Below are 22,548 nucleotides of genomic sequence, written 5' to 3'. Positions count from 1 at the left end.
ATTACGATATTTCAATGTAGAATACTTTTCATATTGACTGAGTTCTGCTAATTAGTCAAGTACGGCAATGTAGGTGGACTAACAACAATAATGTTTGACACTACACACCTGTTTCATGGTTACCTTTCATTTGATTGTGAAGGGGTTGGGGCAGATCACTACACACGAGCATCCCGCGAAGTAAGCGGGTCACTCGAGGGCGACCTGTACCCCCTAAAAAATTCTTCTAGCAACTGAGCTAGGAGCCAGTCGTCACTCTGGCTCGTTATTTTCCTTACTCATTAGTTTAAGGCATGACGTAGCATTGCCTTCAACGCGAATAGGAACCTGTTTAAAGTCTACAACGTTTGTGGTTTGTAATATGTTTTTTGTATCTGTACTGTCGAAAATAAATTTCGCTGTATACAACACCAGATTGTCGAATATCAAGTCTTTGGATTTTGTTATACGTTTCAATTCGATATTACATAGAGTAGACTGTACAATTTCCCATCTTATGTGTTGGTGACTGTATAGATATTGACTCATTAACATAATTTATGCATGACTCCGTCAGTGCCCCCGGTACATACTGTACATGTATTTTAGCATTCAGGAAGTGGAATACGTATTGGCACATCCCCTGTTGAACATGGTTTAAAGTTAAATCTGGGCTCAAATGCTCATCTTTTGGTATCAACTGAATAAAGTTCTTGTCTACCTTGTTCAAGTGCTTCCACTTCCATGAAGGAGGTACCGGTAGTGTTTTAGATGTGTCTGTCACTGTGTGCGGGTGTCTGTCTTTATTTCTTCATTTCTTGTTGCTGGGTAAAATTTTGTTTCAAGGACTTATTCACATGTTTCTGCACAACTTACAGCACAGTGGGAATTTCATTGACCTGCTGCAACAATTTTCTGTATAAGCTTTAAAAGCCACAAGGAGAAAAAACTTAACCAGTAAATTATCTACCTACCTACCTAGTCCCCCAGGTCGTTGGGGGGACAAGGTAGCCATGAAGACAGAGAGCTGTCTCCAGCTGATCTTTCTAAATTATCGGCAAACCATGAAATACAAGACATTTCAGTTTATGCTATTTTATTGACTATTTTACGGAGACACTTTCCAGTGAGACAGGAGCAGCAATGCGTGGGCAGCAGTACATTTCGGCACGTATGAACAGCCCTCACAAATCAAGCTCCATTAACACAGATCAAATGGACAGTAACAACTTATACATGTGATGAAGCCTTCAAGACCTGTTACACTTGCGCAACAGCCCATTTCTTTTATTATAAGTTCTAACTTTCCATCGAACACAACAAAACTGTGGTACAGACCTCCTTCAATGTTTGAGGTCACAAGTACAAGTAATAAGGTGAGCCATGCTGACAAAGGTAGTAAATTTTTGAAGCTGCTGATTCCTTGAGTTTAATTGTATGCACTTAAACTGTGTTATATCTCGTAAAACTGATCAGTTCTAAACATCAAAAAGGCCAAATTCACCCCTACTAAGAAACATCCATAAACATGGATGTAACTGTTATGTAAGTTTAGGAAAACAAAACAACCAATGTACCATATCCCTACTCATTTACAATGTGGAGTCAAAAACGTGGAGTGTTTTTCTAAATAACCATAATTCTTGGGTTAGACAATGACTACCGGTAAGACGACATCTTTGGCCAGACAAATTTCCAACACCTACTTCCAGGAATCTTTATCCTGAAATTTTTTCCATAACATAGTACAAGTCATATAACAGAGAAAATACAAGTATTACAGAAAGATAGCCACAGAATGACACAACCAGTAATTCCGGTGTATTTTTCCCAAGCTGTATCTGCAGCAAGCTTTAATCCATACAATACATATCAATGCTGTAGTCCTCCTAAAATATTATTTGCACTGCTACAACAGTACATGGAATTGACATATCTAAAGTAGAAGTTTTCGATGTAGGGGGGCAAGTACATGTTCCATCCCCAAACACACTGGCTACCTGAATTATTACGTTTGGACTTATTGAATTGAAAAACAACATGATGTTTACCAAAAAGTACCCACTAAATACAGAGTTGTGTTTCTAATCTATCCTTTTGTTCCAACTGTACAGTGCTCTACAACAGATACAAGCATGGCTATCTTTAAAAGGAGCCAGAGTTTCCGTTATGTTATAATCAATGCTTCAGGTGTATTTACATGTGCAGGAGCAGTTTGTCGGAGGAGTGGGGGGGGGTGACCTGACAGTTGCAGGTCAGCATAGGCTACAGTTTACATTGTCCAGACAATCACACCTCCCACAAAGCGCTGACATACGTGCGAACGTGTCGTGGCATTCGTCACAAAAGCTACCAGGATAAGACTTCTCCTTCTGCTGCAACGTTGGAATGCAACAGTTTTTCTTCTGTCTTGAACAGTTAGCTGTAATTGGAATATTTGAAAGCATCACTTGGATGGGGTTTGCCAAAATCTCTGTCCTGAAATATTCCTTTGTCACAAAGTGACATCCTGAATGCCCTGTACCAATTGACCGATTCACATTTAGGTATCAGTCTTATCAACACAGAATCCAAGTGATTAGGAATTTGTTTTTCCCTGCAAACTATTGCAGAATCTGAGAATGGAACCTGTTGTCAAAACAGTAGGAGCCTTTCATTAGAAAGTTTCAAACAGTAGAATGGTTTAGGTGTGACATGTCGGTCCCGAAGCCACCACGTGCCTGCAAAACTGGTGTGCTGACCAATTCAGGTTCAGTTCACAGTATGTCAGCTCTCTTAGAAGATGTGCTACCCTATGACCCTTGACCTCACGTGGCCTTTGCCCTGAGGGCGGCCCTCTTGCCGGTGACGGCCTGGAAACCAGACTTGATGCTAGCTACGGAGCAGCGGGAGTGGCAGGTCTCACACTGCAGGAAATAAAGCCGTGTGTCCTTCTGGAGGATGGTCTCAGGAGATCTACAGGTGTGGCACGTCACATATTCCTCTGTGGGCACAGAAAGATGACGGTTACACATCATATCATGTTCTATAATATCCACTTATCTGTTCATAATCTGTAGCAAGTTAGACAAAACTATGCTCACATGACAAAAGACACATGGTAATACAATATGTGTAAAGTTACTTAGTGACTGATGGGTCTCCCACCTACGTTTCCATATGACAAATGACAATAAAAGAGGGGACTTACTGATGTATCTCCTAAGTACATTTTCGATCTGCTTCTGCTGGAACCGACCCTTGATGATCAGCTGGTTGTTGCCGTCCACAGAACCACTGCAAGTAAAACAACACGTGAATATGCGGCTTTCAAACAGCACCAAAAGCTCAATCTCATCCGCTAACTCCTATGTTCTCACCAAGTTTCCATGTAGGTTTTAAGTAAACCTTGACATTGAGAGGGTTGCGAACTTGTTTCATGATGACCTTGAGTAAAAAGTCTGACGCCTTACCTTGTTCCCAGCTCAGCCAATAGGAAGGCCAGGAGATGTTTGGGCTGTCGATGCAACCTGACAACGAACCAGAGAGGAAAAAATTGTTCAAAACAGTACAAAAGTAACATCTTCCAGCAATGCAATGACATGAGACTGACATGAGAAAAATTCTTCAAATAAAGACAAGCCCCCCTCTTAAAACTGACCGAACACAACAAGGTTTTCACAGTCACACCTTGGTTTTCCAGAGCATGTCAACAATCAAAGTCTGATATGCCTCAGCAAGCTACACGAACTGAAAATGACTGGCTCCACTTACAGTTTGCAAATTTCAGCAAAGTTGACAAAGGAGGTTTTCTTGGTGCCGACTCTGACGACTTGCGGCGGCCTCATGACAAACCGCCTCTTCTCGCCGGCCACCATGTCGGGGTTCTTTTCCCGCATGATGTCAAACACTCGCGTCAGGAGCTGGGGGAAAGGAGGCAGGAAACATACATGACTTCAACGGTTTGTCGCAGACTTCAGTTAAGTCAAAATTGAATTAAAACCAATGTACTACAAATTGATACGTCAATTGAAAAATACTGGGGGGGGGGGGGCACTGACCTCATCATAGGTGTAGTCTCTCTCCGAGCCAAGCCATGAAGGACCCCCCATGGAGCCAATTTTGGGTGCTTCATCATCTGTAAGGCACAAACAATGACTTTGTTGGTATGGCAGTTTCAATACTAGTATGTGTTTTAATGCTAACCTTAACAGGTACAGAGAAAACAGGTGAGGTTTCACACAGATACAACATCAAAACAGTTCTTAAGTTAAGAAATCCCCTCTTCCAAACTCAAGCACAAAATACCTGTTAATTATCGTTCGCCCAGCTTCACCTACCCCTTATTAATAAGAATCATAGAGACACAAGAAACACACAACACACTGTCCTTTGTGGCAGAATATGGGGGCAAGGTACAAGGTCAAGTTCAATGCTACCAATTTCCATCTCTCTTTGATCTGCTTATATCTTGTGAGATGGGGGGTTTGTGCACACTCCTTGCACAACTTTCGCCCCACACTCATCATACTCCAGACCAATCCAAACTTTCCATATATACTCTGACCTAACCTCCTCTTAGGTCCTTTAAACTCCAGTAACCACCCATCATACAGGGTCTATCGGTTACCAGTCCCAGAATCTTCACTCCGCGGGCGTCAATCTTAGCGTACTAAGAAAGTGCCATGGGAAGCCCCTTCTAAATCAAGAGGACATCCCGGTATTAGGTATGCGGCCCCTATCCTGGGACTCTTCTGTGAAGCACTCTCGCTTTCTCACAGGCAACTGGGGCTCTCTGCCTCCAACATCTTGGGGCACCCCAGTATCTCTTGGAGCGCTCTGTCTCCCTCTTTACTTCAAAGGAAAGGTTCCTTTCATCATAACACCTGGTAGCATTGAGTGACCAAAGTACCCATTCCCAGTTTATTAATAATTAATCATGAGTCTTTCTTTCCGGGGACCTTGCTTCTACTTTCAGTATACAGACCTTAGCAGTAAAAACAAAACAAAAACAAAAACATGTAGGTCACTCGCAGTGACAAACATTGCCAAATGTGCCACATTCCATTACATAAAAACATATGGAAATCTCTGTTCGTGTTACGAAGGTACAGTCAATTGTTCTCGCATCTTATGCAATGTTATGCATCAGTCTAACAAGGTCCCTCCTGTCTACTAAGCAAGTCATGCTGCGAGCTGGCGACCTGTTTTACCCTGGTTTGCCAATCGCTTTAGCCAATGTCGGGCTGGTCGGTTAAACCGAGGCTCTGTCCAGCGGATGTTTAACTCATCCTGACTTGTAACTAACCTAGATCATTATTATCCAACCTTCAATTCCTTAACGTATTCAAGTCAAGTACTACATAGTACATATACATCACAAACATTTAATTCTTAGGGTGGGTGGGACAGGGGAATTTGCAGAACCCTGCAGCATAGTAGACTTTCTCTGAACTCTCTACCCTGCTGTCTTGATCTGACTGAAGACCGAGTGGTGCCGGTACCCTATATGCTATGCTGCTAAAAACCCTCTCCTCATCAGGGGGTATGCCTCTCCTAGGATGACCATTCTCTGAATCACCTCCTAACCATTCTCCTCCACTTTCCCTGAGGTTACTCGGAAAGCTTCCTCCTAATTGCCCATCTCTTCCTTGTACTGTACATGACTCATCACAACAGGCCATTCTTGTTTGCTGGGGCTCAGATCATTAACGTCGCTTAGACAACCGTACCAGTGTCTAAGCTGTTAGAATATTTTAAGCTGTCAAAAAAAATTTACTTACTATTTGGAGAAATTTCGGCAAACTAAAATACAAGCTTAAGTATGCTTTTAATTAATCTGTGATCCAAATGACCATGTCTGAATTTTTGGCAACATTGCCAGTTGTATAAATTTTTTCATGTACTGCAGAAAATTACTTTGTTCAACCTGAGAACAAACAGCCAAAATTGGTGTAGTTATGAGTGTGGAAGAAAACATTTAAGAAAAACACAGACTGCAAATTACAGGAAACAATAGAAAACAAAACTTTTCGCTGGAAAAGATATTACCTTCATCTTCTTTGTCATCATCTGCATCCTCATCAACTATCATCTTGAGTTTCTTCTTTTTCTTCTTCTTCTTAGTAAAGTCCAAGTCATGGTCGTCATCAAGTCCCATGGCGTCCAAGTCTCCAGCGCCGGTGTCCTCAAACGACACGCCTTTCTCCTCGGAATCCAGCTTGTTGTCCTTCTCCTGGTGAAAACAAACAAACAAACAGTCACATCCCTGAAAAGTTTCGTCAGGTTGGTAGGTTGAGGGTTTTCTTGTAAAACAACCATGTTGCCGTTTACACCTTTTAGTATTGGCAGGTAAAGACTACAGAAAACTCAAATATTCAAACAAAGAAAAGGTATTTTCAACATTATATTGTAATTATACAGATATACAAGCTAGGGTTGGTTGGGTAACTGGAAAAACATTTCCCAAGGCCTCAGTATAATGAAGTTGTCTGTAGTAGGCAATGATCTACAAAACTCACTGGTAAAGCTTCGTCAATATCCGCTTGGTCAAATGTCTTTTTCTTCTTTTTCTTCTTCTTTTTTAGACTCAAGTCCAGAGAAGCCAAGTCTGCAATCAAAAAAAAGGATAGATATCAGTCAGTAACTCAATGAAAAAAATATTACATCCCTCCATGTACATTTCCTTCCAAATCAATTTCGTTGAATTGCAGTTTCTTTCTATACTCTAGGTAGCCAGAGTTTCACCTCTCCCTTTTTAACTTCAGCTACAACCAATACATATGGATAAGGTTAACGCCATCTTTACCTTACCTTTTCAAGGCCTGCTCTCTTGAACAGGACAAAAATGCACTTTCATTTAATAAACAATGTTGTGCAGTCATATTTTCAATGATTGAATGATGTAACATTGGTAGACTCTTGTCGTTATCATGTGATACATCAGTGCACTGTGGCACTGCACCAATGGCAGGGTTTTACAATCATCATGTAATAAGGACGGGTATTGCAACATCTTGTTTTTAGATACACAATCCTGGGATCCTGTACTACTTAGCACGTACATGTGGGAATCTTGTGTGACATCAAGACATTTGTACAGAGCAGTCAGAGGAGTGGAAAGTATGACCATGAGAGGAAAAACAATGCGAGATGAGAGGGTGATTTCCATATGTGATCACAGTGTTAACAGGGCTCAAAAACAAGGGTGTGAAATAAATTGAAGGATCAAGTTCTTTTGGAAATGTTCATTCTAAGCTCTCTTTTTGTGTTGCCCAGTGCCCACTCTTTGCTTGCCACTAGAAAAAACATGACAAGTAATTCATAATACAAGGGGGTATATTTCTGTTTTAATAAGAGAAACTGTTGTTCACCCATTTGGGAAAGCTGTTGGACAACCTGTCGATGTTTTGGTTGTTTGTCACAAGTGATCCTGACCTTACGAGACGTGTTTTAGTATCCTATCCTGACTGGCCTGGCCATTAGCACTTCTGCCCAAACTCAACCTGGTCACCAGTTTCTCCCAGAGCTACAGGCTGGGTTTCCTTCACCAGGGTCAGCTTCTATCCCTACCTCTCTAACTAAGCCCATGTCTGTGATTTTACATGCCTGAAACAATCAACAAGTCTGTTTTAAAAGGATGAAATCACCAGGGTGGGCTCAGTTAGAGACAGAAGCTAACCCTGACAGAGGAAACTCAATCTGCAGCCCTGGGAGAGACTGGTGACTAGGTAAGGTTAGCCCAAGCGGCAAAGCTCACCGTCCTCATCCTCAGGCAAGGCGAAGGTGACGTGGCGACTTTTCCTGCCTGAAACGCAAAGGCAGCACTATGACTACGGACTATCCAGCATGCACTGCTGACTATGGGGCACTAGCATCGCAGATTTAAAAAAGTCTCAGTTGGATATTTTCACAGAATTAATAAAAATATGAGGAAGAGCCTACAACTGTGATGCTGCTGTGCAACTGAAATATTGATTGACTAAAAATGATTCACCTGAAGGTTGACTAAAACCAAGGAATCAAAGGTTGATTAAAATCATTGAATCTGATTGAATTAAACAGATTCATCTACTTCATTTTGTATCTGTCATCATTTTGTCCGTCAAGGCATATCTAAATAGCATAGCGACTATGGCTTGAATTTGAAAGCTAATTGTGAAAGTTTGAGAAAAACAAAACCCAAAACTCCACACGGTAAGAAAACAGTGACAGAAAAAAGCAGTAAGTGTTTACTTATGTGGCTAAAAACATATCATAGGTGGTAGCTACCAGTGGTGTATTTATATCCTGATGAATGAGATAGGGGGCAAACAAAAGGAAAAGATGATGCAACATGAATAGGGGTGAGGGGTCATGAAACGGTTACCACAACACAAATCCACCCACAGAGGAGATGAATATAGAGCAGAATAAAGCAGTACACTAAAAACTGTCTGGGAATGGATGTTTCCTCTTCCGCCTAAAAATGGGATAAGAGAATACTTCACAGAAACAGTGTAGAAAAGATTGTGCCTTTGTCACTTGTGCCTTGTGTTGTGGGGCAGGATTTCTTTACAACCAAACAGACTGGCAACTCCTGGGTCAGTTCAACATTACTTCTGCCATCCCTTAAACTTTGTATGTAAAAGATGGGCATTGTAGATCATTCATGTTGTCATGTACAGCCTGTCATGTATGGGGATCATCAACAATGAATGATTAGCCCATGAAGAAGTCTATATGAGAGGACCTCACCATCGATAATTTCAGACTTCTCCTCATCATCTTCATCCTTCTCCTTGACTGGTTCCTCCGTCTTCTTGTTCTCCTCCTGCTCATTGGTGCCTCCTTCTCCCAGCCCCGCATCTGGGTAGAACGGAACCTTCTTCTTTTTCTTCTTCTTCTTCAAAGACAAGTCGATCTCGAACTGTGGGACAATCAAATACAAGATATAATGCTGGTGATCAATACAACGTAAAATTATGTATTGTATTATTATCACTTGTACCTCGTATCTGATAAAAATGCACAAAGTTACAAAAGATTAAGCAGTCAGGCGTTGAGGAACTTCAGGAAGTGACTTGGGCTAAGTTAGGGAAAGATCTAAAATTATCCAGAATTGTTAACCACTCCAGAAGATATGGAATAATACTTGCATAGTGCTGTTCACATAGGGTCGCACTCTTACAAGTCTTAAGCGTCTAAAAGTTCTACCGAACTTCGGAAGGTTCTTTGAAGAAGCATTGAAGAGGAGGCTGGGCTCCACCTGGAAACGTTATCTGCATGTCAGGACCATCTCACCCTGACCTTATTTCACCCCGCCCTGAACCAGCTACGTGTCGCACAGTCGTACGCTTCAAGCCTTCCCGCAACGCACAGTAACAGCACGCTAACAACGGACAAACGATCTCTTTTGGTGTCTAGTTGGTACAGTATCTTTGTAAATTTAGGAGTTGAGACAATATATGAGGCAAATCGCCAGGATATAATTTCCATGCGATTTTTTAGACATGTGGGCCTACTTTGGAGACGTTGTTACATTTTCATGCGCCTCTGGAAATCAGTAAGCGCTACGGCTACAGCCAATGAAGGATTATGCAGATAAACGATAGGAAGGCAAAATTCTATTGGATCAACGTTTGTGACTACAGAGCTTTCGTAAAACAGCCACATCCTCACAGCTGCCTCATATGACGAAATACACACGTTTCCGCCATGTTGTGGCTTTTCACCCAACACGCACGGATTCAAAACGCAACCATGCCACTTACCGCTTCCTCCTCTGCCATGTTTCTGATCACTGTTCTTCCTTGTGATCTCCTTAGACTTGTAAATCTTATGGGTTCTTCAGAAAACACTTTTTAAGCGACACAGACAAGCGTGAATGCGACACAACGTCAACTCAGAACCACTCTTGCATCAGCCACATGCGGGACGACGTGACGTCATGAAATCTTTAGTGCGCATGCCCACAAGCTGTCAGACCGCGGTGCACGTCGGGAGAATCTATCTATGCACCGCCTATTTTGGCGCCACGAGTACGTGATTGACAGGTCACGCCCTCGTCACGCCCACACTGTCCTTGAGCTAAAAACGGGTACAATGTTCATTTGTCTCAGTTCGCTTTTGCCCTTCTCTCACTGACGTTCAAAAAGATTTTCAGTGGCAATTCGGCGATGTGACAGGGAGATAAAGGCATACCTTGCTTGTGAAATAGCTTTTAACCTTTTTCAACAAAAATTGATCAGTTGATAGGACAATAGATATTGGCTGTGAACACCTTTATTGCTTTAAATGAAGGCAATTTACATCTATGAAAGTTGGTAATAATAATACATAGTAACAAAGTAACACAATTATTTTGTTAATAAGAAAACATGTTTGCAAACTGTTCTGGAATATTTTTAGTTTTTTTCTACATCTTTGTCTTATGTATACCTTTGTTTTTCCTACTACATGAACTGTATTATACTTGAAATGCAATAAAAAAAATTAAAAAATATAAAAAAGTAACAGATTTATTCTTCATCATATCATCATCTTACATCACATCATATAATCATATACATGTGTACATGCATCATGCACATATCATGCCCCATCATTCCCAACCTTGCCTAAACAGTCCATCAAAAATGGCTGTTTTCAATTTCAATTCCTAACTGAAACATTTAGTATACAGAATGGAAGGGAAACCATTCCTGCTATCTCTCTAACAAATGAATGGTCTACAAGAAGATGTTAGGTAAAGGAATGTAACATTTTCTCTGACTGTTAGGCTTCTCTGACAGCCACTCACATGTCCTCAAATGTCTGCAAATGTGTGGCTGTCAAAGAAGCCCCATAGTCAGAAAACTTTTCAATGTTCCAAGGCAGCATCTGCTTGGAGATAACATTTCTGCAGTTTATCTAAATTATCTTGTTATCAAATATCAACAACAAAACACTGTCCTTGGTACTGAAACAATGGAGCTATCTTGTATCAATTCTTGGAAACTGTCCAAAGAGCAAAGTTTCCTGGTAGTACAGAGAGATCAACCCTTTAAATCTTTAAATAGGACATTTAAAAAAAAGCCCTAAATTTCTAGAAGCACTGGCCATATATGTGCAGTTTTCCCTAGCACCAGTAGGTGGAGTTGTTTACTGGATGATGCGGAGGTCGCTGGGGATGAGACACTCCACCAGGATGGTAGCGAAGTCCACAATGTCCTCCCCAGGTATCCGGGTGATGCAGCCCAACTGGTCAATCACCTGAGGACAAACAGCTGTGGTGTTAATATAAGACATGAAGACATTTAGATATCAGTTTTGAAAGGTTGATCAGTGCAATTCTCATCATCATTTTACGCGGCTTGCATTTCTTATCACTTCAATACCTGAATCAAACTCATTTGAAGTCATCTTCCAACTGGATACATCATACATAAAAGTCTACAACAGGCTGAGCATGAGCATAATGTGTTATATATATTATGTCCTTGTTCAGAACAAGCCGAAGTACTCATGTCAGAAAATCCTTCAGGGGATGTGATCTGTTCCAGTGTGATAGAATGGTGTAACATACATAAGCCCACCTTGTCACTTGTTGTCATGTCCAGAATGTAGGAGGCAGCACCGATGACAGCCACAGCCAGAAGCATCAGATCACACTCCACTGTCACAAACTTCTCCCTGTGAAAGTCATATGATTGACAGGATGTCAAACTGAGCTGAATACTAGCGTCTGACATGTGTGAAAAGTGTGATTGACACATGTCCAAATTGAGGTGGCTGCCTACCAAGCATTATGTGTGTATGATTGACATGATGTGTCAGGAGTTTGAGGACTGTGAGTGACTACCTGTCTGGTGAGGCAGGTGTGTTGGAGCGAGTAGCCATCATGTAGAGTTTGTTGTACACCAGGTGCCTCTGCATGTAGGTGAGGTCCAGCACCTTCAGGCTGGTGGCATGCAGCACTTTCACCTCCACTGAAGAGTCATTGTGACCTGTGGGAAAATGCAGTTACATGTATCTTAAATGCATTGGGGCAGGATCTAATTTGTGAGGTTTTCATTAGTGAGCCTATTTCCTGAACAGAGAAGCAAGATTTTGCATCTTGCCAACCATACCTCACCGAAATTGCATGGTGGAAGAGTTGCCGCGGTGGGTTTTATGGATGACAAAGCTTCTAAACACTTTGTTACTTAAAACAAGGGGTATCTTGATAGAACCTCCTTGCTTAAACAGTGCATTATATCGTCATAAAATGTCAGATTATAAGATAGCACAATTAATTAAATTAAGCAAAAAAAAACTCACCCAGAATCTCCAACAAAGTCTCCAGGTAAGTCAGGGGTGAGGGGACACTGAGGTTAAAGTTCAAGGTCTTCAGAACCTTCAACTCTGACCTGATAACCTCTGACCTGGTGAAGTTGTGGCCTGCATCAACCAGAAACCTGCAGGCCTTTCCAGGGGTCACAATCTGAAGCAGCAGGAAAATTCCATGATAGGGCTATGGAAGTATTATTCATATTATGGTGTGTGTGTGTATGTGCTTTTGACTTAGTTGCTATGAGATGGGGTGGATTGGGGTGACTTTTGGTATGTGAGTTGGTCTTGCAAACATAAAGGTGCTGGTCGATTTTTGGTTTTCTGGTGGCCTTCTTTGGCACTGCAGAGGAACTTCCAGATTTTATATCTTCTGTTCTGGACTTGCCATGTCTAGAGTTTTGTATGGCTGATAGCTTTAGGGGCTGGGAAGAAGTGCAAAAGATTTGGGCCCCCTACCAACTTGTATAGTCCTTTTTTGGGTATAATGTTGTTTTAGAGAAAAGTGGCTACCTTGTAGTGTGAGGACACTTTGCTGGCCATCTGCACACACACCAGGACCCACAGCATCATCTGTTTCTGCAGCTGAGCTTCCACACGGGACCACTCAGCCACTGACCCCTGACCTATATCCTTGACTGAGGCGTAGAGCTGCTGAACGTGGCACATCAGGAACCTGCAGTTCAGGGAGCGGGAGACAGGAGGCTACCTCAAATTCAATAGCATCAAAGGTCACACTAAATGAATTCCATGTCTTATGCAGGGCAATTTTGAGCTATGGAAACAAAACCAAAGTGTTGGGTAATACAATCAAACCGAATATGATCTCTCAGCCCAATACCTGATGTAAGAAATCAACCAATCCCAGAGGTACAGTACCAGAATGCTTGGTTACTCCTGGCTGATGAAGACGGAATGTTGGGATGTTTGTGCCAGACATGACCAGGTGAAGTGAATCTTACCTGTCTAAAGTCTCCACTGCCAGGTAACGCACCTCTGGGGGTAGCTTAAACTCCTCACACACCAGAAACAGCATCTCTGCAACAGGACAGAAACAGGACAAAATCAGAGTTAATGCACAAGAGCATGCCTATTGCCTACTGTAGAATTTGGTTGCTTTTCTCGCATCATATGCTAGTAGTCTATATGTTAAGACATGTTAATTATCAATGTAATTTGACTTCTTTATCAACTTAGTAGACAGACTTTCCTGTCAGACTCAAGGTTTTCATGTTGACATTTCAGTTCAACAACAGTATTCCATTCTAGTCCTAGAAGTAGAACCAACAAATAAATCAAATTGGCATGGCTTGAGATACCTGCAGCTTTTCCATGTTTGAACCAGCCAATAGCATGGTCTGCGTTCTTCATGGCTTTCTCGTTTTCTGCTGCGAGTACGTACAGGGTGTCCTCCAGCAGCTCCGCAGACATGCCCCACGAGTGGCGCATGTTGAAGATCGGGGACAGGGGTGTCCCGAATATCCGAGACTGGTCCATTTCAATGGTAATGCTGGGCTGCTGGGAGGGGTGATTCACAGCGCCAGATATGTAAAATGTACTTCATTTCAATTTTAGAAACAGATATTTTTGAAACATGTTCTAAGTAATGCTAAAATTGTAATATTGAATTAGGAATTACATCGGATTCCACTTTACTATAACTTTATTGCATAACGATTGTACAAGATACAAAATATGGCATCCACTAGTACATAAGGGACAGCATTCGATAGGCCACTAAGTTTATACCTCCCATGCACAATGTTTTTGTTTTTTCCTAGGATAAACTCCTCGGTTCTTCTATCGTATCATGACATAATTACTTGTTGTGACATTAATTTCCTAAGACGGGAAATGAGTCAGGGATAGATGTGCATCAAGCTTTAAAAACGATACCATGTTGAATGTTCTTATATGATATCAAAACATTGTCAGTTTCCCGAACTCTTACACTTGGGAATAACATCAAAGGGGGAGGGGGGCAGATGCCGATGGACAAGTGTTCGAACCGGATACTCAGTGTCTCATTTTCTCACACAGTATCAGAACCTTTCAATACTACCTGCTGGTGGCTTCTTGATCAAACTTGCATTGATAATAATGATAAATTCCGAAGCTAACGATAACAGGAGCACCATTTGTGATTAGTTTTTTTTCCAGCGATTCAACATTCTCTGCATTCAACCACCAAGTTGCGACACCGTTCTCGCACAAAATGACAAATGGTGATAACGTTACGTTGAAAAATGACCCTAAAATCCCGAGGTCATTTGCTTCCTACGTAGGACCAAAATCGACTATCTATACTCAAATTTGAACGATACGGTAAATCTCAGCCATACCAAAGTTCCTCCACTGTCTCGTCTTTCTGGTCGATTCTGTGGCAGTGACCTCAGAAAATCGACTAGCGGCCAGTATCAGTACTGCAGAATGTTCCCATTGACGTCTCACGTTCTGTATCTTTCGTGAGGCCGGACGATTTCGGAAAGTTAGTGAACGCAAATATGCGATGTTCTGTGTTGGATAAAAATCGGCATTTTAAAATGTTGAACCCGGAAATTATCCGTTGAAATAAGAATGCGTGCACGTGCACTAACGTTACTTCATTCACTATCGCTTTTTGCCTGGATGCCAGACCCCAATCTCTATAATATGCATCATGCATCATAGTATTGGGGGTCTGGCATCCAGGCTACTATACTTTTTGTTATGTATGTTAACGTTACTAGTAAACTTTGACTTCAGAGACACACATTTATTGAGGAAAAAAAGACTCATGGCAAACCCTGGACAGTAACTTAACGTTAATCTTGAATCTTTATTACGACACGATTAGTCTGCGCATGCCTTTTCGTGACTATTCGGTTGGCTTCCTTGTATTGTCGGGTGCAGACATCAGAAATCTGATCATGAACCGCTTTCACCCTGGAATAAGGTGACAAAGGGACAAAATCAAACTCTGAAGGAAACATAAGTCGATAAGCCATAAAGAAAGGCTAGGTCCGATCTTAACTTATAAAAAGTATCATTTCTTTTCTCTTCGAAGAACTCACCTTGCAAAAGGTCCGTAAAATCTAGAGAGGAAAAAAGGAATACATTTCAAAGTTTATTCAAATTCATCCATTTCCACTGCCAAAGTCGTTGCGAATGCATTGCATCAGGAAACTTTTGATGCGTTTTGTATCTATCAATGCAAATTGCGCTGCAGCTTTACTCAGTAATGCAAAGTTATAACTATTACCCAGGTAAACAGCTGCAGGCTCGAGAATGGAGTTGTGTAATGCTAGATCTAGAGTTTTGTCATCAAATCAAAGTTAGAAGACATAATCTCAACGCATTTACGTGGTAGTTTCTACCCAAAAATTTCCAAGCAGATATCAGCTTTGGCTTCTTTATTGTGTGTTTTCCCAGAGTGTTTTGAAGATATCCCTCACGGTTGGGGACCTAGACGTTCAGCGCACTGCAGATTCACGTGAGAAACAAATCTCATTGGTAATCTGCTGGTAGATTTGCTCTTACCTGTATCGGGGTTGAGCTGACACTGACAGACCACGCAGCCGTTGTCGTCAGTCATGAACCCGTATGGGCACCACATCAGCATACACAGGGTGTCCAACGTACAGGGCTTGGACCCGGACACTAGGGACAGAAATCACGCCTTTCTTTTTGATAAATTTAGTTAATGAAGTACAGTACTACGTTGTTTTTTGCTTGTGTGTGTGCACTACAGTGTGTGTGTGGACGTGTATTTCTGCATGTTCTGCCAGAGGGAGCGAAGTCTACTACATTTTATTGCTTCTTCCCGATATCACCCCTCCACTAGACAATGCAAGCACAACCCCTTATAACCAAAAACAGCAAACCACCCACCTGTCCCGGTGTCCTGGTTCACGGGGAGCCAGTCTCTGGGCCTCCCGAGTGCCATCGGGACTGTACAGCCAGAAATATATGAAATCAGCAGTTACATGTTTGTCTGATTTTGTTATCAAGTTTCCTATACAAAGACAGGTTAATTGTTCTGTGGCACTGTTGCTATGTCATGAGCTTGACCCTTTCAATATGAGCTGAATAATTTCTATCATGTAATCACCACTAAAGCTGTCAGCTGGATCATGGAGTATGATCAGCTGCTACAATAGCTTTCTAAGTGATCATGCCAGTCAGGGAACAAAGTCATTTACTTCAAATGTGGCATATTTATATTTTGATTGATTGCCATCTTGTCCAAACAAAACATTATCACTTGTATATGTGTACCAGGTATAATACATTGGCTATAATATGGAAATTCAAACAAATGCTAGTCATTTAAAAAAAGGGGAAAAAAAACACATCTGTATCTGTATGTATCTGTATCTATATAGCCGGTATAACCGCCATTAGGCATAACACACCAGCTTCGCAGGCACACAGCGCGACAGCACCTGGTTATATTACACCGGTCTGTTACACCTAGTCTTCGCATATCTGACTGCAACCATTCTTTAAAGATATTTAGTGAGGATGCTCCTACGGTACTTAATGACGAGTTCCATTCTACGAGTTCCATTCAACATCACAATCATTACCAGTTCTTGTTGGTTCACTAAGAAACCTGTAAGGTGTTATGCATTGTAAGTGTCTGATGTTTTTAACTGACGATATGACGAGCCAGCCTACCTATCAGAAGCCCCAGAACTAGGAATGTCAGAGTGACACGACTCATGGTTGGACAGGAGCAGAAAGACTTGTTACAGTTTGTCAGAGTCAACCAGAGTTTGTTAGAGTTCTGAAGGTTGCAGGAGTTTGTTCACAGGAAAGGCCAGCAGCTGGACCTGTTCTCAAAACCACGTCTATGCACACAGCTGCACCCATTCCCAGAGTAAATACCTCCCCTAGGAGCTTGTGTTGTTTCTATCATGCGAACACTCACAGATGCATACCCGAAAAGATAATAAGTAACTTGCTGCCTTATATGTCACTGGGTACAAAAGGGACCAAACACACACACACACTGCACAAGTTTTATTGGACGAAAGAAGACACTTCCCCACACATTTCCATTGCATTTGCTTTTATCCTGCATATCATATGTCAATACGAATATTGCAGGCGGGAACTTTGCATGGATTTCTTTTACATGTAGTTCGCATTTTTACTAGCTTCTAGCTTGGAAGTTGGAAGTGGAGCAAAAATTTGGTATACTTTGTATTTACAGTAGTATCAGTTCTTTTCGTTTCACTACTTTTTCCTGTTCCTCTTCTTATGTTTCTTGACTTCGTTTGGGTTCTGTCGACTGCGAAAGTTTGTGTATCCGGGACCCTCCCGTATGCCAAGGTGCGCCGACCGACTCATCACGTCCCTCGTAGCGAACGGCGAAGAGTGCACGAAATAGTCCTCGGTCCAGACGTCTGTCTTCCCTCTTGCCTTCCGAGCGACACGCTGCTGAGGTGCCCTCTGGTCTTCGTGCAGATGGGGGTTGTGGGCGTGCTTTCCTCCCTGGGGGGCCGGCAGGGGGTGCTGGGGGAATAAGAGACAAGTGTAAGTGTAAAAATGTGTGAAGGTGATCTTGAACCAGTTAAGCTCACTAATGGTCATGTCATGAAAGACAGCTGATTTATTTATCATTTAATGTGAAAACAGAGGGCTGTAAGGAAAATTTGCATTTCACTGCATGTACATCCTCTCTCTTTAGAATATACATGTATTCTCAAGTTGATCTTTTAGTTCAGTATCATCTTTCTAAATCTAAGAATCAACAAATTAAACCAAAAACAGACTTACAATCAGGCCGCGAGTGCAAAGAGGCCGCCGACGTGAGAAGTGATATCTGACGGTCCCGTCGCTGTCCACACTGCAGGTGAGCTTGGTCAGGGTCCTGTTGCCACAGTTGGGACAGAACTGTCTCATCATCTCACTCGTAACCCTGGAAACAACATGGAAAAATCTTCTTGTGAAAAACATACTGGGGATTTAAGTGCAGTGAGGTGACAGGTGGAAGTTAAAGGTAAAAGTGCAAAGTTGAAGGTTCAAAGCACAAGCTTGTTCTCAGTCCAAATGCCTCAAGTAGACATCACAAGGGAGGGAGACGGCCCCAAACTCCTCAGTCTTCTTGTATGACTTCATCATAGAACAGCTGTCAGGAAGGGGGAGGGGGATCAGAAATGTTACAAGAAATTTTTGTCACTATTTCAAAGGTTTTGCCTTCTTTTCTTCAACCTGTTTGCTTGCAAGAGAGACTCACTTGTAGCAGGCATGGCAGCGGAGGACATAGCTCTTTGCTCTCCTGATGAGGAACCCCTCCACAGAGATGACATGCAGGCCCATCTGGATCAACACGTTCTGGGAGACAGGAATACAATCATCTTTTCAAAAATTTTCATATTTACTGATTGTTGACCAAGATACTAACTGAATAAAATCATATTAAATGAAGGACTCTCGTTGGCTGAAGGAAAGTAGCCATGATCTAAGGAATTACACCATACTGCAGCCTTCTGCTCTTGATCATCAGCTAACTAAATTCTGACATTTGGTTTAGAATATCAAAGTTAACATGTTGACCTGCAGTTTAGGCCAGTTTCCTTATCTCTTAAGTGAATAGTTAAAAGCTGTTCTCAGTCCAAATGCCTCAAGTAGACATCACAAGGGAGGGGGACGGCCCCAAACTCCTCAGTTCATTGTTTGACTTCATCATAAAACAGCAGACATAACAAACAGTTCTCAAAATAATATCAACAAAATACAATCAACCATTTGGTTTAAGTTCAGAATATCAAAGTTTATATGTTGACCTTGGCATACCTGCATGGCAAAGTCAGTGGTAATACATCCGACCTTCACCTCCCTGGGTTCCGTGGAGCCCAAGGTCGCGTTCCTTTTGACCTTGTGGATGTTACTTGGGGTGATCCATCCCTCATCGTCGTCGTCGTCATCATCTTCATCATCATCCTCATCTCCCTCCTCCTCCTCTTCCCCTATGTCTTCCTCCTCCACTCTGTTTCCTTCTATTGTCAACTCTATTTTTTTCAGCTGTCCCTCTACTTCGGCGATAACATTCTCTGGTTCAACATTGTCACTTCCCCCCTCAGATGTTTTTTCCACAATTTTGTCACCATCTACTTTCTCATCATTTGCAGTCTGGTCACCCTCCTGTAGAATGCCTTGCTTGTCTGTGTCCTGATCAGCGATTTCATCTTCAACTTGACCTTCTGAGATGAGGGACGTCTTGGTGTTTTCATCTTTGTCCTATTTGGGTCCAGAAAGAAATGTTACAAAGGATGTCTATAGTACAGATACTTTATTTGTCATACAAATTTGGCATTTCATAAGTGCTTTGTACCTTTTTTAAATAAAAACATGTTTTTAAGTTACATCGCTATTAAAAACAGATTAAAAATATCATCATTAAATAAAATGTGGTTACAGTAACAAGTTCAAGGTTGTTCTCAGTCCAAATGCCTCAAGTAGACATCACAAGGGAGGGGGGCGGCCCCAAACTCCTCAGTCTCATTATTTGACTTCATCATAGAACAGCCGACTTAAAATAACAGATTTTAAATGGTTCTTTACAGTATACTAAAATACATAAGACAGACTTTAAAGACCATTGGGTTTTCATTCTGTGTGTGTGACATACAAAAGGCAGATTTTACTCCGTGTATCGCCCCTACAGAAAGACAGAAGTCCTAACTTACTGGTCGAGGTGTGACAACCCAGCCTGGCAGGTCTGTTACCCTATCCAGGGGCTTCTGGCTCGCAAAGAAGGTCGGCTGAGGGGGAGACAATTGTCAAAGTTTAAGAAAAGTGTAAAACTCCACCATACACTTGTAGTTCAGTTTACTTATGAAAAATTCAGTACTACTACCTTAGGCCAGTTTCCTTATCTCTATAGAATGAGGTTTAAGTGAAAAGTTAAAAGCTGTTCTCAGTCCAAATGCCTCAAGTAGACATCATATGGGAGGGGGACGGCCCCAAACTCCTCAGCTTCATTGTTTGACTTCATCATAGAACAGCACACATAACAAAGGATTTTAAACAGTTTTCAAAATGATGTAAAAAAAATTATTCCACCATTTTGTACAAGACTTCAAAAGTTTTGTAGCACTGTTGACAAACCAATGGCATGTCATAGAGCTTTGACTTTTGTTTTTCAAAGAGGACAGATTGATTGAAATTTCTGGCCATTACATGCAGCAAAATCCATCCAGGTGAGAAAGAGTTCTATAAAACAAGGCAGATGTGAACCAAGGTCATAACTTCAAGTTTACCTTTTTCTCAGGCTCAGTCTTGATGTGTTCAGTACCCACATGTTGTTTCTCCAGCTGCAACGTCAAGGCCAGCACCTTAATGTCCACAGCTGACAGACTTGGGTAGTCTCCTGTCTTCTTAGAGAACTCCGTTACTTGTGGGGCAGATGGGGGGTGAACATTAGGCCAGACAATTTGTTACTTCTTGGTTCTACCAAACATTGCTCTGATCAAATATGTGGTTCCTAATCATGCAGGTAAGTTTTCATGGAAAGCTTACAAGTGCTCTTTTACATATGCTGTGGAAGTCATTTTTCTAAATTCTTACTCTACTAAAAGTTTTAAACATTAGCCTTACAGAATGGTGATACATGTATTTATAAGCAACAGTCCTGTGGGAAACTCCAGCCAGTTCTCAGTCCAAATGCCTCATGGAGACATCACCAGAAGGGGTAACCCCACTTGTCAGTCTCGTCATCTGTTCATCACAGAAAGGCTACCTGCATATACCCTAGCGCACCTCCCCTTTGTCACAATAGTAACAATCTTTGGAAGGTCTTTATGCCTTTTTTCTTTACCAACCTTGTCTTACATTCTCCACACTTGGCTCCTTAAAGACGATTTGGTATGGCAGCACCTCTAGCCTTTGTTTTGTTTCCTTGTCTCTGATTTCAGAGACCACCCCATGTAGACTGTACACATTCTCTGCAATGTCCTGTAAAAACAAAGTTGATAGTATGGTACATTCCCATGTCTAACCTTCTCCCTGCTGTCTAACCTGTAACCAATACAGATTCGGTACAACTACAAGGAAAGCTCTGTATTAAGGAAGTCCCAGACTGCAACAAATAAAGAGCTTATTATTTTTTTCTCATCAAGATCCTTGGTAGAACATTCACCCCACAGAACAGTGAGATTCAGCAAAGAGGTTTAATGATGTAAACCTCCTTGGATCCAGGCAGCGCCATGGGAAACTCCAGCCAGTTCTCAGTCCAAATGCCTCATGGAGACACCACAGGGGGTGAACCCCTACTCAGTCTCGTCATCTGTTCATCACAGAATGGCTCTCTTTGCCTTCCCCCGAGAATGAAATAGGGAAAGCACAGATCACTGGGAAATTGTACGAATAGCTTCAGGAACACTGTAAAACACTGAGCTGGACCCTACACCTACTTGGAGTTTATAAAAAAAATATATATTTACATAGAGTGATAGACAAAATAAGAGTCTTATGATATTCATGGCCACTCTTATGAGTATGGTCTATGCAAAAATAATTCTTTGTGCAGAATGTATTAGATATCACTGACACTCAACACACAATTGAAAATGGAGCTTTCCTGAGAATATGTATCATGATAGTTACCACCACATTGTGGAAATTCATACTGGTTTATAAAAATACTGGTGGGAGGGGGCTTTACACTGTCCTTTGGGGGGGGGGTGACCATCTAATTGTTGCCGTATTCATGAAGTGTTATTTCAAACGACTAATGGCTAGTCAAATGAACGTTCAATTGGATACGCTCAAGTTGGTAGCCTCAAAACCCGAGAGCAGATTATACTGAATAGTCGACGTTTTCAACTCGCGTACTCGTGCCCGGCACGTGCATACTTGCTGCAGAACAGCTATGGGATTTTGCCCAAGTTTTTGTTCACTACTGAGGTATTCATGCACTTTGGCAACAAGAAACTACGGAACCATCCGTATTATGATCTCAGCCGCATTTCCTTCCATTTTTTACAGATAAGACTTACCCGAATTGGCGCATTTCTTATAAAAGCACCGGAATCCACCACAACGTGGTCCACCTTTCCTTCCGCCATGATGAAGTTACAATTGGCCAATCAGCGACTACCTCAGATCCGTCTAGTACGATGGTTGATATGTTACAGATGCTGCTATTGGCTGCAGATTGCACAATTTTATTCGTAAGCAATACTCTTTTTCTACCAATGTTATATTATTTTTTTATACATAGTGCTTACATTTATTTGATTTTTGATATCCATATCAACATCGATATCTTATTAGCAAGAAATAATTTCATATAGGTATCACGGATCCCATGAT

At 41.7% G+C, this 22,548-nt stretch overlaps 3 protein-coding genes and 1 non-coding gene across 5 annotated transcripts; all 4 read right to left on the bottom strand.

Moving 5' to 3' along the window:
* Positions 1 to 147: 147 nt before the first annotated feature.
* On the bottom strand, positions 148 to 295 carry LOC136439465 (U12 minor spliceosomal RNA). The gene has a single exon (XR_010756531.1). It is a non-coding gene; the product is annotated as a U12 minor spliceosomal RNA (small nuclear RNA).
* A 763-nt stretch (positions 296 to 1,058) lies between these two features.
* On the bottom strand, positions 1,059 to 9,904 carry LOC136439373 (eukaryotic translation initiation factor 2 subunit 2-like). Of its 2 annotated transcripts, XM_066434779.1 has the most exons (10): positions 9,711 to 9,904; positions 8,695 to 8,866; positions 7,718 to 7,765; positions 6,480 to 6,568; positions 6,010 to 6,193; positions 4,020 to 4,096; positions 3,733 to 3,881; positions 3,432 to 3,488; positions 3,170 to 3,255; positions 1,059 to 2,962 (listed from the first exon to the last, which is right to left on the bottom strand). In XM_066434779.1, exons 1-10 carry the CDS (start codon positions 9,726 to 9,728, stop codon positions 2,787 to 2,789), a joined length of 1,056 nt encoding a protein of 351 aa, XP_066290876.1. In that variant the 5' UTR covers positions 9,729 to 9,904; the 3' UTR covers positions 1,059 to 2,786. The 2 variants fall into 2 exon arrangements, with proteins under 2 accessions (XP_066290876.1, XP_066290877.1); XM_066434780.1 differs by lacking the exon at positions 7,718 to 7,765 and having other exon boundaries at positions 9,711 to 9,903.
* A 531-nt stretch (positions 9,905 to 10,435) lies between these two features.
* On the bottom strand, positions 10,436 to 13,783 carry LOC136439374 (cyclin N-terminal domain-containing protein 1-like). Its single transcript, XM_066434781.1, has 7 exons — positions 13,566 to 13,783; positions 13,209 to 13,284; positions 12,760 to 12,922; positions 12,238 to 12,400; positions 11,780 to 11,924; positions 11,514 to 11,610; positions 10,436 to 11,190 (listed from the first exon to the last, which is right to left on the bottom strand). The coding sequence occupies exons 1-7, from the start codon at positions 13,741 to 13,743 to the stop codon at positions 11,080 to 11,082; spliced, it is 933 nt and encodes a 310-aa protein (XP_066290878.1). The 5' UTR covers positions 13,744 to 13,783; the 3' UTR covers positions 10,436 to 11,079.
* Positions 13,784 to 17,282: 3,499 nt separating this feature from the next.
* On the bottom strand, positions 17,283 to 22,353 carry LOC136439372 (RNA-binding protein NOB1-like). Its single transcript, XM_066434778.1, has 8 exons — positions 22,233 to 22,353; positions 21,057 to 21,189; positions 20,496 to 20,629; positions 19,923 to 19,997; positions 19,030 to 19,473; positions 18,470 to 18,567; positions 18,010 to 18,151; positions 17,283 to 17,745 (listed from the first exon to the last, which is right to left on the bottom strand). The coding sequence occupies exons 1-8, from the start codon at positions 22,299 to 22,301 to the stop codon at positions 17,467 to 17,469; spliced, it is 1,374 nt and encodes a 457-aa protein (XP_066290875.1). The 5' UTR covers positions 22,302 to 22,353; the 3' UTR covers positions 17,283 to 17,466.
* Positions 22,354 to 22,548: the final 195 nt, after the last annotated feature.

This window comes from Branchiostoma lanceolatum, chromosome 7, assembly GCF_035083965.1.
Source record: "Branchiostoma lanceolatum isolate klBraLanc5 chromosome 7, klBraLanc5.hap2, whole genome shotgun sequence".
Classification (NCBI taxonomy): domain Eukaryota; kingdom Metazoa; phylum Chordata; class Leptocardii; order Amphioxiformes; family Branchiostomatidae; genus Branchiostoma; species Branchiostoma lanceolatum.
The sequence above is the reverse complement of the archived record's forward strand: the minus strand, read 5'-3'. Positions and strand labels throughout refer to the sequence as shown.